Here is an 18,287-nt window from a genome sequence, read left to right as displayed (position 1 = left end):
TTTAGCTCTTTGGATCCTGTAATCGTATGTATATATTGTGGAATCTGTAAATATATGGAGGCAGACACATACACTTATACCCTCCTAAGCATTTTAACAAGGTAAAAGATGAAGAGGAGAGAGAAAAAATTAACTAATCCATTGTGTCTTTCATACTGTTATTGACACACATGGCAAGTGCTGTAATCATTGTAATTTACCAGGCAAAATAGTCAAAGGATATATGTATTTGTTCAAATTCAATTGATGTGCCTATCTGATTAGATGCTAAGTAGATAGTTTTTAAGAGATAATTGATAATTGACTCTCCTATGTTACAGTAACACGAAGGGAGAACTTTTCAAAGTGATGCACAATGATATAGCCATCTAGGTCCCATCAATGTCACTGGAATTCATAAAGCTTTGAAAAAATCTATCCCTGTGGATCTGACTTATTTAAACTAGAATTATGTGAATTAATGTAACAATGGTCTATCTACCCATCTCAATTCTGCTACAGTTACAGATGGACAAAGTATTTCTCCTCACACTTCTTGACCTGAACTGACCGTGCAGCATTGCTTTTAAACATGGTAGGGCTGTTTGGTTCACACAGGTTTAAGTATAACAACCCCGTACAACCTTTCTTGGTGGTTATGTGATCAGTCCTCTCCGTCTAAGAAATCCCTCTCCTTTCCCCCACACCAGTGAACTCTCTTCCAACCACCAGCTCCCATTTTTGGTTGGTTTGTTTGTTCTGTGCTTTTTGACTTTAGATATTTTCATGGTGAAGCCATCCCAGGGCAAGGTGGAAGGTAAAGGACAGCTGTTGAGGATCAGAAGACTGAGAGGAAAGAGAGAGGTTGGTTTATGTTCAACTAGCTCTGTGAATTCAGTTCTTACCAGCTGAACCTATAGTCAGTGAACTTCCTGAGCACGTGCTGAGGAACACAAATGAATCAAACCTTGAATTCAGGGCTCATCACAAATGGGAATGAGGTCTGCTGTCAGTATTTCACACATCTCCTTTCAGTGGCGGGTAGAGTGATTCCAGTATATTTGTAAGGCACTTTAGGAAGCTTTGAGTAGAAAAGTGATATAGAAATGTAAAATATTATTGTCAAGAAAATTCAGAGGCAGGTTCCATTACATTCTGAGCAACCCATCTTGATCCTCTCTATTGCAGGCCTATCACAGGCTGGTTGGCCCATTAAGGTAAACCGGGCTCAGCCTTGTGTATGACCTGGCAGCTAGGCCCCAGCTGATGGCAATATGCCAACTTAAGGGTAATCAGTGACCCCAGCTGTGAAAGGGTTAGGAAAAGAATATACAGAATGGAAAATTCAGTTGAGGAGAGAGATTGCAGAGGAGGCAAGACTCTCCTGAAGATAGGAGCAGGGGTGAAAGTAACTTAAAGGACTTACCAGAACGCCGGAGTCCTAAGCGGGGCATGGCCTCAACCGGAAGAGGCGTGGCCTCAACCGGAAGAGGCGGGGTCTTTCACGATTTAAAGGCCCTGGGGCTCCGGCTGTGGTTGGGAGCCCCAGGGCCTTTAAATCACCCCAGAGCTACCAGCTGGGAGCCCCTGGGCTCAGGGGCGAATTAAAGGGCTCGGGGCTCCCCCAGAGGCGGCAGGGCTCCAGCAGCGATTTAAAGGGCTGGCCGCTATGGGGAGCACCGGGACCTTTAAATCCCCGCCCGAGCACGGATGCCGGAGCTCTGGCGGTGATTTAAAGGGCCCGGGGTTCCCTGCAGCAGCTGGAGCCCTGGGGCCTTTAAATCACTGCCGGAGAAGCCAGTCCAGTTCGGCACAGCATACCGGCTCTTGCCGGTACACCATACCGGACCGTACTGGCTTACTTTCACCTCTGGATAGGAGACCCCACAGTGAGCATGGTCAGACTCCTGTGGGTGGGAGCCCTGTGATAGGACTTAAACAGGCAAGAAGTCAGGGAGGAGGACCCACAGGGAGCAGCACAAGCTCCTGTGGAGGAAAGCCCTAAGCTAGGGCCTACACAGAGCAGGGAGATATCTAGGGGAAGCTGCCAGAGTCCCTGGGGAAGGGAGGCAGCAAGGGAAAACCTGCTAAAACCAGAAACAGAGGAAGAACTCTGCAGGAGGAAGTTAGGCTCCTGTGGGGGAGGTCCTGAGGTAGGGTCAGTAAAACACTTTAGTGGAGCTCAGGAAGGATGGAAGACTTGTCAGACCAGCACAGAAAGGAGAAGCTGGGAGGACCTAGGGAGAAGTTGGAGGTCTGGGAACCAAAGGGTGGCAGTGTTAAGTAAAGGCTGCAGGGAAGCAGCACAAGGGGGCTTGGAGTTGGGAAGCAGCCGAGGGAAACAGCAGCACAACAAAAGAGGCAGACCTAACTGTGTAATACAGGGTCCCTGGGCTGGAACCCAGAGTAGAAGGTGATCTGGGTTCCCCTACCAGGCGGCACCAGACAAGGATCCCTTGCTGAATCTCACCCTGACACAAGGAGGAGCTACAGGTGGTGAGTATGCTACCTTACAAGGTCCTAGCATCAGCATGTTAAATTAAGTTTCCTGTGTGCTGAAATGTCTAGGCACCCTGAGTACTGTTAATGACAACTATGAATTTCCTTGCTTTGGTGAGCGTCTAAAAAAATAATGTGTTGTTTTTCATATTAGGGTTGTTTTTAGAGCTGTCAAGCGATTAAAAAAGTTAATCGTGATTAATCGCACTGTTAAACAATAATAGAATATGATTTACTTAAATATTTTTGGATGTTTTCTACATTTTCAAATATATTGATTTAAATTATAACACAGAATACAAAGTATACAGTGCTCACTTTATATTATTTTTATTTCAAATATTTGCACTGTAAAAAACAAAAGAAATAGTATTTTTCAATTCACCTAATACAAGTACTGTAATTCAATCTCTTTATCATGAAAGTTGAACTTACAAATACAGAATTATGTACAAAAAATAACTGCATTCAAAATAAAATAATGTAAAACTTTAGAGTCTACAAGTCCACTCAGTCCTACTTCAGCCAATCGCTCAGATAAAACAAGTTTGGTTACTATTTGCAGGAGATAATGCTGCCCGCTTCTTGTTTACAATATAACCTGAAAACGACATTGCACTGTTGTAGCCGGCGTCGCAAGATATTTATGTGCTACATGCGCTAAAGATTCATATGTTCCTTCATGCTTCAATCACAATTCCAGAGGACATACCTCCATGCTGATGACAGGTTCTGCTCGATAATGATCCAAAGCAGAGCGGACCGACACATGTACATTTTCATCATCTGAGTCAGATGCCACCAGCAGAAGGTTGATTTTCTTTTATTGTGGTTCGGGTTCTGTAGTTTCCACATAGGAGTGTTGCTCTTTTAAGACTTCTGAAAGCATGTTCCATATCTCGTCCCTCTCAGCTTTTGGATAGCATTTCAGATTCTTAAACCATGGGATGAGTGCTGTAGCTATTTTTAGAAATCTCACATGGGTACCTTCTTTGTGTTTTATCAAATCTGTTGTGAAAGTGTTCTTAAAATGAACATGTGCTGGGTCATCATCCAAGACTCCTATAACATGAAACGTATGGCAGAATGCGGGTAAAACAGAGCAGGGGACATACAATTCTCCCCCAAGGAGTTCAGTCACTAATTTAATTAATTCATTATGTTTTTAACAAACATCATTTACATGGAAGCATGTCCTCTGGAATGGTGGCTGAAGCATGAAGGGGCATACAAATGTTTAGCATATCTGGCACGTAAATACCTTGCAACTCTGGCTACAAAAGTGCCATGCAAATGCGTGTTCTCACTTTCAGGTGACATTATAAATAAGAAGCAGGCAGCAAACATAAACAAACTTGTTTCTCTTAGCTATTGGCTGAATAAAAAGTAGGATTGAGTGGACTTGTAGTCTCTAAAGTTTTACATTGTTTTGTTTTTGAGTGCAATTATGTAACCAAAAAAAAAAAAATCTACATTTATAAGTTACACTTTCACAATGAAGAGATTGTACTACAGTACTTGTATGAGGTGAATTGAAAAATACTATCTCTTTTGTTTATCATGTTTTACAGTGCAAATATTTGTAATAAAAATAATATAAGGTGAGCACTTTGTACACTTTGTATTCTGTGTTGCAGTAGAAATCAATATATTTGAAAACCTAGAAACATATCCAAAAATATTTATTAAATTTCAATTGGTATTCTATTGTTTAACAGTGCGATTAATCGTGATTAATTTTTTTAATCATAATTTTTTTTTAGTTAATCGCATGAGTTAACTGCGGTTAATCGACAGCTCTAGCTTTTATGTTTTTGTTTTTTTTTTAAAGACTCACCATCAGGCCCAGCCATTGTCATTTTCAGTTGTGATTGAATTGGTAGTGGTGGTATCAACCCCTGATTTTAGAGTGAGAATAATGGAATTGTTATGGACCCTTTGCAACAACAGCTCTCACAGGACTTGCTAGAATAAATTTACTCCACCTAAACAAGGTATTGAGACCTCCTATCCAGCATATGTATCAAGATTAACTTGATCTAAGGAAGCAATGAATAAATTCAATTAAAAAAAGATATATGATGCTTTTGTCTAGTTTACCATATTGCAACTGCAAGCCAGGAAGAAAACAGGACAGTGATATATGGGTCCACAGGCTAGCTAGAAAGCATGACATCACTGGTGGAAAACTCAGCTGAACTAAAAGTGGAACAAAAGTGCATAAACTAATGACTGTCCCAGATTCTGATTCCAGTCCAGGCTGACATACTATTTGCTTTGATTTAGTAGGGTAGGGGTAAAAGGGTAGGGTGTTTTATAGCTGAAATATGCTCCTTCTAGACCAGTTCACTTTCTGGCACTTTTTTATAACCAGCACACCCACTCACAACAACAGCAACAAAAATCAATGGAGTATTGGAAAGAATGTCAATTACAGTAAATTACTATTCGCTTGCGATTATCATCTGAAAAAGCAGCTTCTTTTGAAAACGTTTCAAATACTTCCCCCTTAACCCCATAGTAAGGATGCCAGGACCATTTGTTTCCTTGTCTCTGTCTGAACAAAGGAGATTTGATTATGCACAGAATAAATTACATTCTTCATCTAGTGGCAAGGTAATTTTCTGGAATAAATTCTTGAAAAGCTTGAATGAAAACACTTTGAAATAGCACTTCAATAACAGCAAAGTAATTTTCTAAACAGAATAATACAAATTTAGTTAGAGACTCTCTAGGATCTGTCCCTTCAGTTAGTAAATGATTTAACCATTCAGTATCAAATTTTATCCCCCACACAGCATCATATCATACTCTACAACGATCCCAATTATTTGCTGAACAATAGGTTCCCTGGCAAGGCAAAAGATACACCCCAATAGTTTAAAGCAAGGGTCGGCAACCTTTCAGAAGTGGTGTGCCGAGTCTTCATTTATTTACTCTAATTTAAGGTTTTGTGTGCCAGTAATACATTTTAATGTTTTTAGAAGGTCTCTTTCTATAAGTCTATAATATATAACTAAACTATTGTTGTATGTAAAGTAAATAAGGTTTTTAAAATGCTTAAGAACCTTCATTTAAAATTAAATTAAAATGCAGAGCCCCCCCCAGACCAGTGGCCAGGACCCGGGCAGTGTGAGTGCCACTGAAAATCAGCTCGCGTGCCGCCTTTGGCACGTGTGCCATAGGTTGCCTACTCCTGGTTTAAAGCATATAATCAACATTCTGAAGAGATCTCTCTTCTAGTACCTGCTTATCTTATGCACGAACCTCTGTTACAAGCTTCTCTTCATGAAAGAGAGATGACATTGTATTGCATTGATAAAATGGCATTGGATTAGATTTAATGTAATATGCTGCTGCTAATGACCTGCAGAAGTGAGGACCAAGGTGGAATCATTCAGAATGTAATGGAACTTACCTCTGAGTTTTCTTGATAATATTTTACATTTCTGTATCACTTTTCAATATTTCACTTGGCTGGAAGCTAAACCTCAGATTTGGATAGAGCAATATGAGTTCAGCGAGGCTGGAAAACTTTTAAGCCCCATCTACAGAAGGCGCAATACATGTTTTCTGAACCGTTAAAAGAAATTAGGTTTAAATATGATTCCATGTGAAATGGACTAACCCAACCTAAATTAGAACGTTGTCTAAAATGCTTTAAAACTTGATTTGACTCATCTTCAATGGCCAACAAGTTGTAAAACAAGTTTTAAACTGGTTCAGTCTAGTTTGAGCCCTGCTGCAGTCTGTGGAAATCTGATAAGGATATTTACAGTGGGAAACTGTGAAAGGGAGTACAGAAGAGTACGGGCTGTGCATCAGAAGACCATAAGAAGTTGAGATGATGAGAAGTGATTTGCAAACCACAAGAGAGGTCCCAGTCTTCTTGCACCTCCTGGATGGATCCTTTACTTACAGAGATTGTGTTTTCATATGTACTATATCAGCAGTTATTCATTTTTAACTAAATATGTGTATCTATCTGCTTATTCCACAGTATTTGAGCACCTTCTACATAAAATCAATAGTAACCCTAGTGCAATTCATGGGAGCTCTTATCCCTTTTCAGTGTAAAAACTCCACTCCATAGACACATGGGGTGTATGTGCTGGCTCCACCTTAGTCCCTCTCCCAGTACTGACAATATGGCTAGCTTCTGACACTTTACCTGGGAGGATCTTAGTGCTGTTCACTCTGGAGGGAGTTTAGTTGCTGACAACAACAGTAACCAATGGGATATACAGCATTCTAAGTTGTGACTTCTTTCAAGGGTAGTATGCTATATTTAGCCCAGCAACTGTTTTTCAACCCCGAGCACATCCCAACCTAGCAAGCAGTTGCTGCCTTTTACTGGGTTGTGACTGAGGGCAGTGCTGCTGGTGGCTACACAATGGCATGGTTACACACCATATAGCTCTTTTCCCCTCTACACAACACCATATCCCATTTCCCTGATGTTTTTTAATCCATTCTGCTCCCATCTGGTCATCAGTCAGAAGAGGAACCTATCATGAATGATTAAAGGTCTTGAGAACATGACCTATGAAGGAAGGCTGAAAGAACTGGGTTTGTTTAGTTTGGAAAAGAGAAGACTGAGAGGGGACATGATAGCAGTTTTCAGATATCTAAAAGGGTGTCACAAAGAGGAGGGAGAAAACTTGTTCACCTTAGCCTTTAAGGATAGAACAAGAAGCAATGGCTTAAACTGCAGCAAGGGAGGTTTAGGTTGGACATTAGGAAAAAATTCCTAACTGTCAGGGTGGTTAAACACTGGAATAAATTACCTAGGGAGGTTGTGGAATCTCTGACTCTGGAAATATTTAAGAGTAGGTTAGATAAATGTCTATCAGGGATGGTCTAAACAGTATTTGGTCCTGCCACGAGGGCAGGGGACTGGACTCGATGACTTCTCGAGGTCCCTTCCAGTCCTAGAATCTATGAAGACCACTAAAGGCTGAATTCCTCATCAACAATTCTGAAGTGAAGGATGTCCTCTGCTTGACCCATGGCATTCAACAGTTTTATACCCAGGACAAGCAGTGCAGATGTGAAACACTCTCTCCGATCTCCAACATCTCCAAACCCCAGAATGAAATAGCGTAACAGAACATGTACTGAAGATGCTGCTTGAGTTGTTTCTTTATTCTTTTGGGTTTCCTAAGAAGGTTTCATAAAAAAGAGTTTTCTCTTGCTCTTGGAGACTATAAATTACAGCACATGCGGCCCTACAAGATTCTTTTAAGTATCAACTTATTCCATCAGTAAATCTATGTAATTGGAAAAATCAGCTCCTTTCCCAATCACACCCAAAACATTTTAATTCTAAAATGTGAGTCAAATTTTAACAATTTTTTAAAAACTTTTCACACATTTCCAAAACACTGAAATTATGTTTACATTATTCTGTCTGATATTTTATAATCCATATTTTAAAACACAATTGTCCATCAGAAGGGAAAAATCCCACCTCTAACTCATGATGCAGACTAATAACAGTTCTAATTTTATTACTTAGAGTCTGCAAGTGAAAACATTGTCTACGGAATGCAGTTATTACAGTGAAAAGGGCCAAGTAAGTAGGAAAGCAAGATACTGAGAATGCAATTTAAAATAAAACCATCAAAATATAAATAACCCCCCTCAACAAACTGAAAGACATCTCTCTCTCTCTCTGTGTATATATATAGATATAGATTGAATTCATCTATGTTAATTTAGAAGCTATAAAAATCACAGAATGGACAACAGTTTTTAAAATCCCCTCGGTCATAACTCAGGATGAATGAAGGGACTAGAAGATGTGTTTAGTACAATTATGTGATAAAGAGGGTTCTTTTTCTTGGCTACAGTACATGTTTCCAAACAGCTTGCAAAAAAGAGAACTTTTTAAAGTTCACAATATCTGCTATATTGTTTATTTCAAAATCCTTCAGACATAACCGGTGAGCAAAGCACTGTGAAAGAAAAAAAAAAAGAATTGGCCAAACAGCCAATATGTGACCATGACATTGTTTAGTCTTTGCCAGCGAGACAAGGACTTTTATAATTAAGCATGGCCAAGTTTTCCGTAATACTATTATGGAATAATTCCAGCAATGACTTATTAATTCCAGTAATGCCTTATTCATTCATCAAGCTCCGTGCAATTTAGTTGTAATCATTATTTTTGTTTCATAGCTCAGATTTGAAATGAGAACAAAAGAGTGTGTACACTGAAGCCTTTTTATGCTGAAGATGCTGTCAGTCAATAGTGGAGAGCGATCGCTCTCAAATCCCAACAATTGAAAAACTCAGGCCCTGTTCTTTTTGCCAGTCAGAATCAGACATTCACTTTCATGAGTGCTTGGAGTTAAGGAGAAAAATACTTTGCCAGGGAACAACTCCAGGAGAAACACAAAACAACAAGTGCGAAGTCCAGCAAAAACCTACCAGCCTTGTCATCATTGGGTCAAGACAACCTGCAGGTCTCAACTCCAGGGGCTGCTGGAAAGTTGTATTTCAGCAAACTTTTACAGGAACCAAAGGGGGTAAAAAAAAAACAAGAAAAGGGAGTTGGGGAAGAGAGTCTGCAGCTGGTGACAACCCTACTTTGCTAACGAAAACAGTACACAGCAGAAGATGCCAAGCACCTCCAGAAGAATAAATATGTCACCTCACTACTGATTAATATATTTGCTTTTCACTGAGTTGGTACTAAATTCTGTAATTCATATAGGTACTATGGTAGGTGTGGAGAAGGTAAAATATACTGGAGTTTGGTTTGATTTAACATATTGAACATGCATTTTTTACTTGGAACTGAATCTTTTCCTGACATACTGTTGCAATAATTCGTTATATTATAAATCTTCATGTGAAAAACATGTATTTCTCCCCTTCTTCAGAATGCTAAGCAATAAAACCATTCTGCTAGCATGTTTGATGTCAGCTCTTACCTGTCTATGCTTGGAGCTATTAATTTGTTTGCTTTTGTTCTGACATCTGAAATCAGTGAAAACATCTAATTTTGATATAGTATTTTAAAGGGCTGCAAATGCTGTATTAATTCCCATCCCCGAAACTAATTGAACAGATATTCTGTTGACCTCAATTCAAAATACCCTTCTGAAATGGCCCATTTTCAACCTTTTTAATTTTTACACTGTATTGTTGCCCTAGTATGCAGCTGGGACACTTTAGAGCATGCACAACGAATAGGAAAAAGAGATGAGGAAGTAAGAGGCCAATCAGATTACTAGTGACCTCTGGCAAATGGTGCAGCAGGAGCTGATCTACCATTCTGTGCAGTAAACAGGACTTGGGACAGAGAAAACTAGCAACATAGGCTGAGATTAACTCATATGCAGAGGGCCCACAGAGGGTCCTGTACATCACTTACACCTCACCTATTAATAATAATCATTATTATTAATAATAATATAATATTTTGTATAATGTACAAGGGGCTTTGTAGACATATTCACCCTGATTCAGTAAGGTACTTGAGCAGGTGCCTTACGTTATACACTTGAGTTTTAGGATTGATCTCAATGGGAACAGAGTTAGGCTAATGCTAAGCACTTTTAACAGTGTACTGTGTTCTAAAACTGATAAATATTAATCGTCATTACAAAATATCTACTTTAAACACATGGGCTTATAAATGGGAAAATACAGACTCCAATTGCCATGAAATAATTTAAAAAAACCAAGATAGTCTCAAGGTTTAGAAAGCTTCATGGGCAGGGCCGGTGCAACCGTTTAGGCGACCGCGGGGGCGCCATTTTCTTCGGCAGCGAGCGCGGCGGCCGGATCTTCAGCCGCCTTGGTCGCCGCCGGCATTTAGGTGGAGGGAGCTGGGGCAGTGGAGCGCGGGGAGGGCTGCCTGCAGCAAGGGAGGCGGGGCAGCACGCAGGGGAACTCCCCGTCCCAGCTCACCCCTGCCCCACCTCCTCCCCGAGCACGCCGTGGCTGCTTCACTTCTCCCGCCTCCCAGGCTTGCGGCCCCTAAGCTGATTAGCACTGCAAGCCTGGGAGGCGGGAGAAGTGAAGCAGCAATGGCGTGCTCGGGGAGGAGGCGGAGCAGAGGTGAGCTGGGGGGGGAGGGTGTCTCGAGGTGGGGGGTGAGGAGCTGCCGCGGGGCGGGGGGGTGCCTCAGGGTGGGGAGCTGCCACGGGGGGGGCGCCTCAGGGCGGAGGGGGGAGCTGCCGCGGGGGCGCGCAAGGTGGAAGTTTCGCCTAGGGAAGTGGAGTGGGATTCATGGGATTAAAATCCTCAATCAACTCTTTGAAAGAAATCTACTTTTAGGAGATTAACTCACAAACTACCTGAAAAACCAACAGTTTTCAAGGAGAACTAGATAACGTAATGACTAATTTAAAAATGCAAACCCAGTTAAATCTTAGTTGGATTATCTTGGAATATATAGGCTAAAACAGGGATCTGCAACCTTTGGCACGGGGCCAGTCAGGGAAATCTGCTGGCGGGCCAGGACAGTTTGTTTACCTGCAGCATCCACAGGTTCTGCCGATGGCAGCTCCCACTGGCCACGGTTCGCCATTCCAGGCCAATGGGGTCTGTGGGAAGTGGCATGGGCCGTGGGATGTGCTGGACGGATGGACTAGATCACCTTTTGAGGTCCCTTCCAGCCCTACACTTCTAGAAATTGTGGTTATTGCCTGGTAATGAAGGCAATTCAGTGCCCTAGGCACACACAGGACTCTAGCTTCACGTGGAGTGGTGGTGGCTGGTGGATCACCCTCTCCTACCCTCCCAGAATGGTAGGGTCAGTCAGAAGCTTTTCATGGCCTCTTCCCCTCCCACAGCAGGCTGGCACCAGACTCTTTCCCTCCCCTTGGGAGCAGTAGGGGCATCAGTAAGGGTTCTCCCCCCCCTGCCTGTGAGGTAGGGGAACCCCACCCACTAGGACCTAACCCATCAGAAGGGGTAAAACTGATTAGGTGGGTGAGCTGGGCACACCTTAGTCTTCTCTTCCTGCTACACACAGTCTTCTGTGGGGATGGTGTTGGGAGGGCCCCCCAGAGCAGTGGAGTTAGCACTCTACAGAGATGCCTAGGGCAGTTCACACCGCTCAGAGCTATTGCTGCAGGGTCTCTGCAAGCTTGACACATATTGCTGTGCTCGTCACACTCAGTTCACGTTTTCAAGGTGTGTGGGTGTTTTAGTTTTTTTGTTTTTTTTGCAACAATAAGGGCTAAACATTTACTGCTTTTTAAAATGAAAGATAAGATTATGATGTAATCATGTGACTCCAGCCGCAGGTGCTCTAGGCCAATACAATCTGTGTCTTAATCTGGCCCTACCAAAAATTAAATGGGTGAATCCACCAGGCTCTGAAGCTCTCTCCAACATGGTCCGCCTTCCTAAGGGCCCAGTTCAAGAAAACTGGGCCCTTCCATATATAGGAAAACACTTGACCATGTGTTTTAGTTTAAGCAAGTGCTGAAGTGCTTTTTTGAATCCAGCCCCAGTAGGCAGAAAGGGAATTCTGGCCAGGAAGAGAGTAAACATTCCCACTCTTGCCATGAATGTTGAAGGATCCTGAATGACGCTTGGGACCTCAGACTTACATTTCGTTTGAGCGACTGCACCTGCAGCAGTACAGCACATCTAATCATCTCAGACTGGTTCAACACTGAGGTCATTGGGTTGGCCCTGACTTAGAAGAAATTGCAAACAGAATCACCCCACCACTACTTGGAGGCCTTCAATCCACATAACCGACAAAATTAACCTTTCTTGACTTATGACAGACTGTGGGGCAGAGGAGTGTTATGAGGTTTAGTTGATAGCTTCCAAAACATTTGACTGTCCTCTGATGAAAATCTATAAGTGAAAAGTTATTATTATAGTACTATAAATACTAGGGAAAAAAAAAAAAAATCAATGGAGCTGCACCCACTTACCCCAGTCTGAATTTGTCTCTAGGAATTTTTTTTCCATAAGAAAGGTCACATTTGACACTACACTTAGGAAATAGAATTTATGGCTTTTTTACAAAATAAGACAAAAACCCATATTTCTTTCTTCTTGTTCTTGTTTTTTGTTTGCTTTACAGTTGATTTGAAACAAGACTCATCATAGGAAAGAAAGCTATGGGGAGAGATTATACATCATCCTTAGGGTGTATGTCAAAGCATCTTTGACATTTACAATGAAAGAGTATAACATAATTTAGACAAACAATATCTATTGTGAATGAGTCTTGTAATGCTTTATTGTCATTAGATATGAATAAGAGACAACAATCAGTTTATGGATTTTCTTCATCAAGAGCTACAATACACAGGGAAGAAGAGTTACTAAAAAATCAGTATGCCTTACCAGAACTGCTGCTGATCTCCAAAGGTGCAGGAGAGGAATTTGCTACATACGGCTACCTATACTTTAAATATTTGTTATACACTGCTCCTCTTCTATGAAGCTGGGCACCAAGGATTTTGTAAGGTGGTTGTGTGTTATAATGAGAATTTATAATGGGATCCAATACAGTTAAGAGCCACAATTCAGTTATTTTACCCTGCAGTGAAGCCTTTAGAAAAGGAGCACTATGAAGGGGTACTGCACCTGAATTTAATAAAGTAGGTTACTGTGAGTGAAGCTTGTTAGTACACACTGTCAGTGCACTTTGCTCTCATCAATCTAAACATAGTTAGGGAAGATGCATGTGGGAAAATATCACCACTACCCACATCTGCTTGCAAGTATTCTCCTCTAACCCGCACACCGCCACATTTTACTGTCACTCCTGGAATTACAGCCAGTTCAGATTATAAAATCTTAGAACAGCAACAGAAGAGAGAAGCAAGGCAACACTGCATTACTCCCTAGAGATAAGCCATGAAAAGTTCAGCTACATGAATATATTTGTAGCTGGTTGTCTTACTTTATCCACCAAATAATCAGAAACAAGATCTGTGTCGTGCCTGACTGAGTAGTTACATATGTGCCCAGATGGGAGTACAGGAGGCAATAAACAACTCATAAATCAATATACAGGTCAAGAGTATCATTTACCAGCCAGTAACTTCCATGTTAATGCAAACAGAAGATACAATTAGCATGTGCAAATTGTAAAATTGAAAAAACAAATACAATCTCCCCTTGCCTCCCACCCAGAAAAGCCTTATTTTTAACTGAAACACCACTGTCTCCACGGATGGCTTTGTGTTCCTTGTATTTGTTGTTCTTTAGCCAAAATAATTATTAAATAATAAGAATAATAAATTAAAATAGATGTGCCACAAAAACTGAAAGTTGTTTTGTTAATTCAAGAATAAGTTCTCCTAGAATTAAGATTTAAATGGTACTGTTGTTCTGGAAGCAAAATATAAAGAGTAGAAATATATAGGAATTAGATTAAATAATTATTTATTCCAAAATGTATTCTGCTTCAAGAATAGAGAGTTTTTTTCATCATTTAAGCAAACAAGAAGTAATTACTGTTTTAAAAGCATCAAGTCAATCAGCACCTAAGTCTTTACTTACTGTCCATCTATAAACACAAAATCTAAGCAGACTAACACGGCTACCACTCTGAAACCTAATCAGAGAGTGGATTTCCAAATTACAACAGAAAAATAGCACAACGCTAAAAAATACTCAGTTACTTGTCACCAATCAGAGTGAAGAATCTCAAAAAATACTTAGGGTTAAATTCTGCTCTCAATTATATGGGTGTAATATGGGAGGAACTCCACTGAGGTCAATAGAATTCATCTAGGATTTACAAAGGGGAAAATCTGTCCTTTCAGGATCCTAAGCATATAATCAAAGTTTAAGTATATATTCTAATATTCACACATTCAAACAGTCAGCTCTAAGGATCCATAGTCTACTGAGGTCAATGGAGAATCTTTCCATTGACTTCAATGTGCTATGAATCAAGTCCTAAATGTGAGAAAGTGTGTCTCAGCATTTCCCATGCAAGGCTCCATATATTAATGTTTTGGGAGGGTACCTTTGTAGTAGGGTTGGGATTGGATGGAGGGGGAGCTGCTCATCTCCATGTCTAATTTGGTGTTTCCCCAACTACTTGCCAATTTTCTTAGGCACTTACCCCTTCCACACCCAGGTTCTGAGTCACCAAAAGACCAGAGGATAAGGCACAAAACTAAAGCTTTTATGAAGGATGGTCTTCATGCTTTCTCTCATGCTGCCCCTCACTGGAAAAAATATCCTCTAAGCATCCACAAAACTATCTAATTATCTTCCTTCAAAGCCCTCCTTAAAACGCTCTTTTGCCAATTGACAATTAGGCTGCTGGTGCACTGAGACCTATCTTGCCATCAGATATTGTTTCATTATTTCCTCATAGTCCCCCATCAGACTCTGTGTCAATCTGTTTTCTTTTGTTTTATACTTATATTCTAAGCTTTTTAGGGCAGGGACTCTCTTTTTGTTCTGTGCATGTACAGCACCTAGCACAATGGGGTCCTGGCCCGTGACTAGGACTCCTAGGTACAACAGTAATACAAGTAATTAATAATAAGTGGCTCCCTTTTTATATACTATTTTATTTTCCTTTTCAGGTCCTCCAGCAAAAACTCCTAATGATGCCAAAAAGCCTCCCTTGTCTTGTACAGCAAGGAGACAGCCTCCATCTTGAAATGACCAGTGCAATAGGAGAAACCATCTCTTTACCCAAGAGTCACAAGTGTTACTCCCTCCCAGACTCTCCAAGCCTAGCAACTGGAGAGCAGAAACTGGAGCCCACATGATAACATGTTACATAAACTGTTAGGCCATTAGGCTGGCATCAGTCATCAAAATTTAAATGCACTGAACTCATCTCTTAGCTTTTAAAAACATGTTGTATGATTCTGGGACTTTGATTCATGCCACCACTCACAGTGTAGTTCACAAACTAAATAAAGTTCACGTGGAACGAATCTCTACCTCAATCTGCGTGGTGTTGTCATGTCCCTCGTCAAGTAGTAGGTCTGTGAAGCCCACGGGCTCTGAGGAATCCTGCCCCATGCTGGCTCTGTTAGTATCGACTGATTTGAGAGACTCTGAGTGCCTTTTCCACCTGTGACTGTATAGGTGTGAATCCACTTGAACGTTTTCCTCCACTCGAAGGGCGCTCTGAACAACTTCATAAAACACACCTGTTTGAGAAAAGAAAAATAATAATAATATAGGGGACAGATGATTTATCAGTTGGGATCCAAGCAGCTATAACAGCCAATCACTTTGTTTTATTGATCATCAACGTAATAGTGCTAATAATTAAAAGGTCTGATTATTTCTTACAGAAGAGTCTTATAAAATCAAATAAAAGTTGATAATCTTTCTAGAGGTTCTTTAAACCATCCTGTTTAATTTAATACTATACTATATATCTGACATGAATTCTATAAAATGATTTGTAGAAATCTACAGAAAGAATATCGTTTTATCAAATGCAAGAGATTTGAGTGATTTTTGTAGACCCCTACTAAATTCTACAGAGCACTGTTGTTTTCATTCCTGTCTATTTCATGGCTTAAGAAAAGCCTTTCCATGACAGAAAGATTGAAATTCTCTACGCTGACACCTCCATCTCTCCTCAAACCAAACCAAAAATCTGAAACAAACAAAACCAGCCACCCAATAAAAACATACCCCAGGCAGAGTTTTATTCCCAAAAGGGAAGAAGAACCAGACATTCATGTCCACTAAGGGCTTCACTATTGCTGTTGATTTTATGTGGAAGGCATTCAGATGCTATGGTGGCAATTTAAAAACCTTATGATAGATATTAAATACTGCAGACTTCCCCATAATATCTGTTTCAGCATAGAAAGCAAATATTGCTTGCTGTGATACTAGTGATATTAGTTAGTAGTGATAAATGCTAATGATGTGTGAAGTCTATCGAGACTGACGATGCCATTAGCACAAATATGTAGTCTCATGAGATGTGTTTTATCCCCGTCCTTTTGGACTTTACAAGTAAACTTATTCTCTTGCTGTGAACAAAAACACCACCACCAAAAACCCTGGAGCAATTTCCACTTTGCTCAACCCAACAGACAAAAATGCATTTGTTAATTCATAATAACTGTATTTAATTTATATAACAATACTTAGCATTTATATTTTGCTGTATGTCTTCAAAGGCCTGTCTGTTTTGATATTAAGTAATTAGTCTTTACAAAATCAATATGAGGTAGATAAGTAACATTATCCCCATTTTCTGAATGGAAGAATTGGCAAAGAATCTTTATGATTTATTAAAATGTAACGTAACAGTGCTATAAAATTACATGGTACTTTACAAACATCAATTAAGGCACAATCCATGCCCAAAGAGAAGCTGGACTAGAATTCTGATTCCCAATCGCATGCTTAATCCATTAGACATGGTTACTATCATATTAACACTACAAAGAAACAAAATATTTTCTCAATGCTGCAAAACCTCTCTTTTATGAATAAGGATGTCTCACCCACCCAAGTAAGGCCTTGCAGAACTGGACCCAACATTTGGATTGGTTAAATAGTAGTTGTATTTGCATGGCATTGCATAATTGACCGGGTGCAATGTGGGGTGTTTTTTTCATATTCCTCTGAAATATCTGATATGGTGGCAGGATTCATAAGGATCAGGAGGCAGGATATAGGAGTAGGAGAATCACAGTCCCAGACACTTGGGTCATATTTTATCTCTACACTCCATCAGAAGCAACAGTTTCAGTACTCTGCATTGCCATGCAGGAGATTAGATTTGACCCTTATCCCCAGTATCGTCCCCCATGGAACATGCAGGTGGGAGTGCTATGGGAGCAGTGTATCCAACCTCCCAGGGAGATGAAAGGTCTCTGAATACTCAGTAGTGACCCTCCATCTGATTAAAGGGGCAGGATCCATAAGGGTCCTCAAGGGTAGAGGTACAGTAGCAATAAAGGTGGGGAAATAATTTTTGGATGCTGAAAAATAAGTTACTAGTCAAATAGTTCTATTGCTATTTTCCCTTGCAGTGTCTCTCTGAGTTAAGCAAAATGGCATTTCCAAAGCCCTAATAGGTAATAGGTCATCTTCCTGCTGACACTTTAGAGGAAGTGAACAGAAAACTAGCATTCAAAAGGTTAAATGAGCAATAAGGAATCCCTGCATTTTGGCAGGTAAGGAAATTGGGGATCGGGATGGATCTACCAGCCATCACCCCTTGCAGAGCAGAGTCAGTTGCATAGTGACAAATGCTATGACAGACTTCAGGCTGCTGTATAGCTTATTTTGGGACACTAACCAATAAGATGCTGAGCTCCTCCTCCAAGCTGTTTGATCACCCTCATCTCCCTGGAAATTAATGTGAGCTGAAGGTGGTCAGTCCCTGAAAGAATCTGGCCTTTAATGGCCATTCTTAAAGCAGAATAAATAGTCTCAGGCCTTAGCCATCTCCAGAAACCAACTAATCCCATTACTTTCTTTTAGTCACTGTGTTTTCTGAAAGGCCTAAAACACTCTTCAATAAACTGCTTCAGATTTCCTTGTTTTATCTAGCAATCAGCTGCCAGAGACAGAGGGACTGCTCAGTAGCTGAACTGACCCGTTCGCTCAGAAAGCTTTATCAACTGCCAGTCACAAATCCATTCAAAGCTACCCTACCTGCTTCACCTAAGAGAAGCTCATCAGAATGTTAAGGGATAAGAGAGCCTCAGGTCACACAATGCTGACAAATATGACAAACATAACAGATTCAATCAAAGATGTGTTTAGTGCCTGCAATACAAATCAGTGACAGTGTGATTGAAAACACCAAGTTACTATATTTGTAAGCATCCTTATTTGATAATAGATGCCTGGAGAGAAAAGCAGAGGTA

General features: G+C 40.6%; 1 protein-coding gene across 1 annotated transcript in view; it reads right to left on the bottom strand.

Moving 5' to 3' along the window:
- The window catches only part of PLXDC2 (plexin domain containing 2), a 378,653-nt gene that overhangs the window by 205,386 nt on the left and 154,980 nt on the right, over positions 1-18,287 (bottom strand). Inside the window, exon 2 of the mRNA XM_054020649.1 lies at positions 15,379-15,590. Coding sequence (XP_053876624.1) covers positions 15,379-15,590 — 212 coding nt within the window. The remainder of the gene's footprint in view (positions 1-15,378; positions 15,591-18,287) is intronic.

Source organism: Malaclemys terrapin, chromosome 2, assembly GCF_027887155.1.
Source record: "Malaclemys terrapin pileata isolate rMalTer1 chromosome 2, rMalTer1.hap1, whole genome shotgun sequence".
NCBI classification, from domain to species: Eukaryota; Metazoa; Chordata; order Testudines; family Emydidae; genus Malaclemys; species Malaclemys terrapin.
This window is presented reverse-complemented; position numbering and strand designations above follow the sequence as displayed.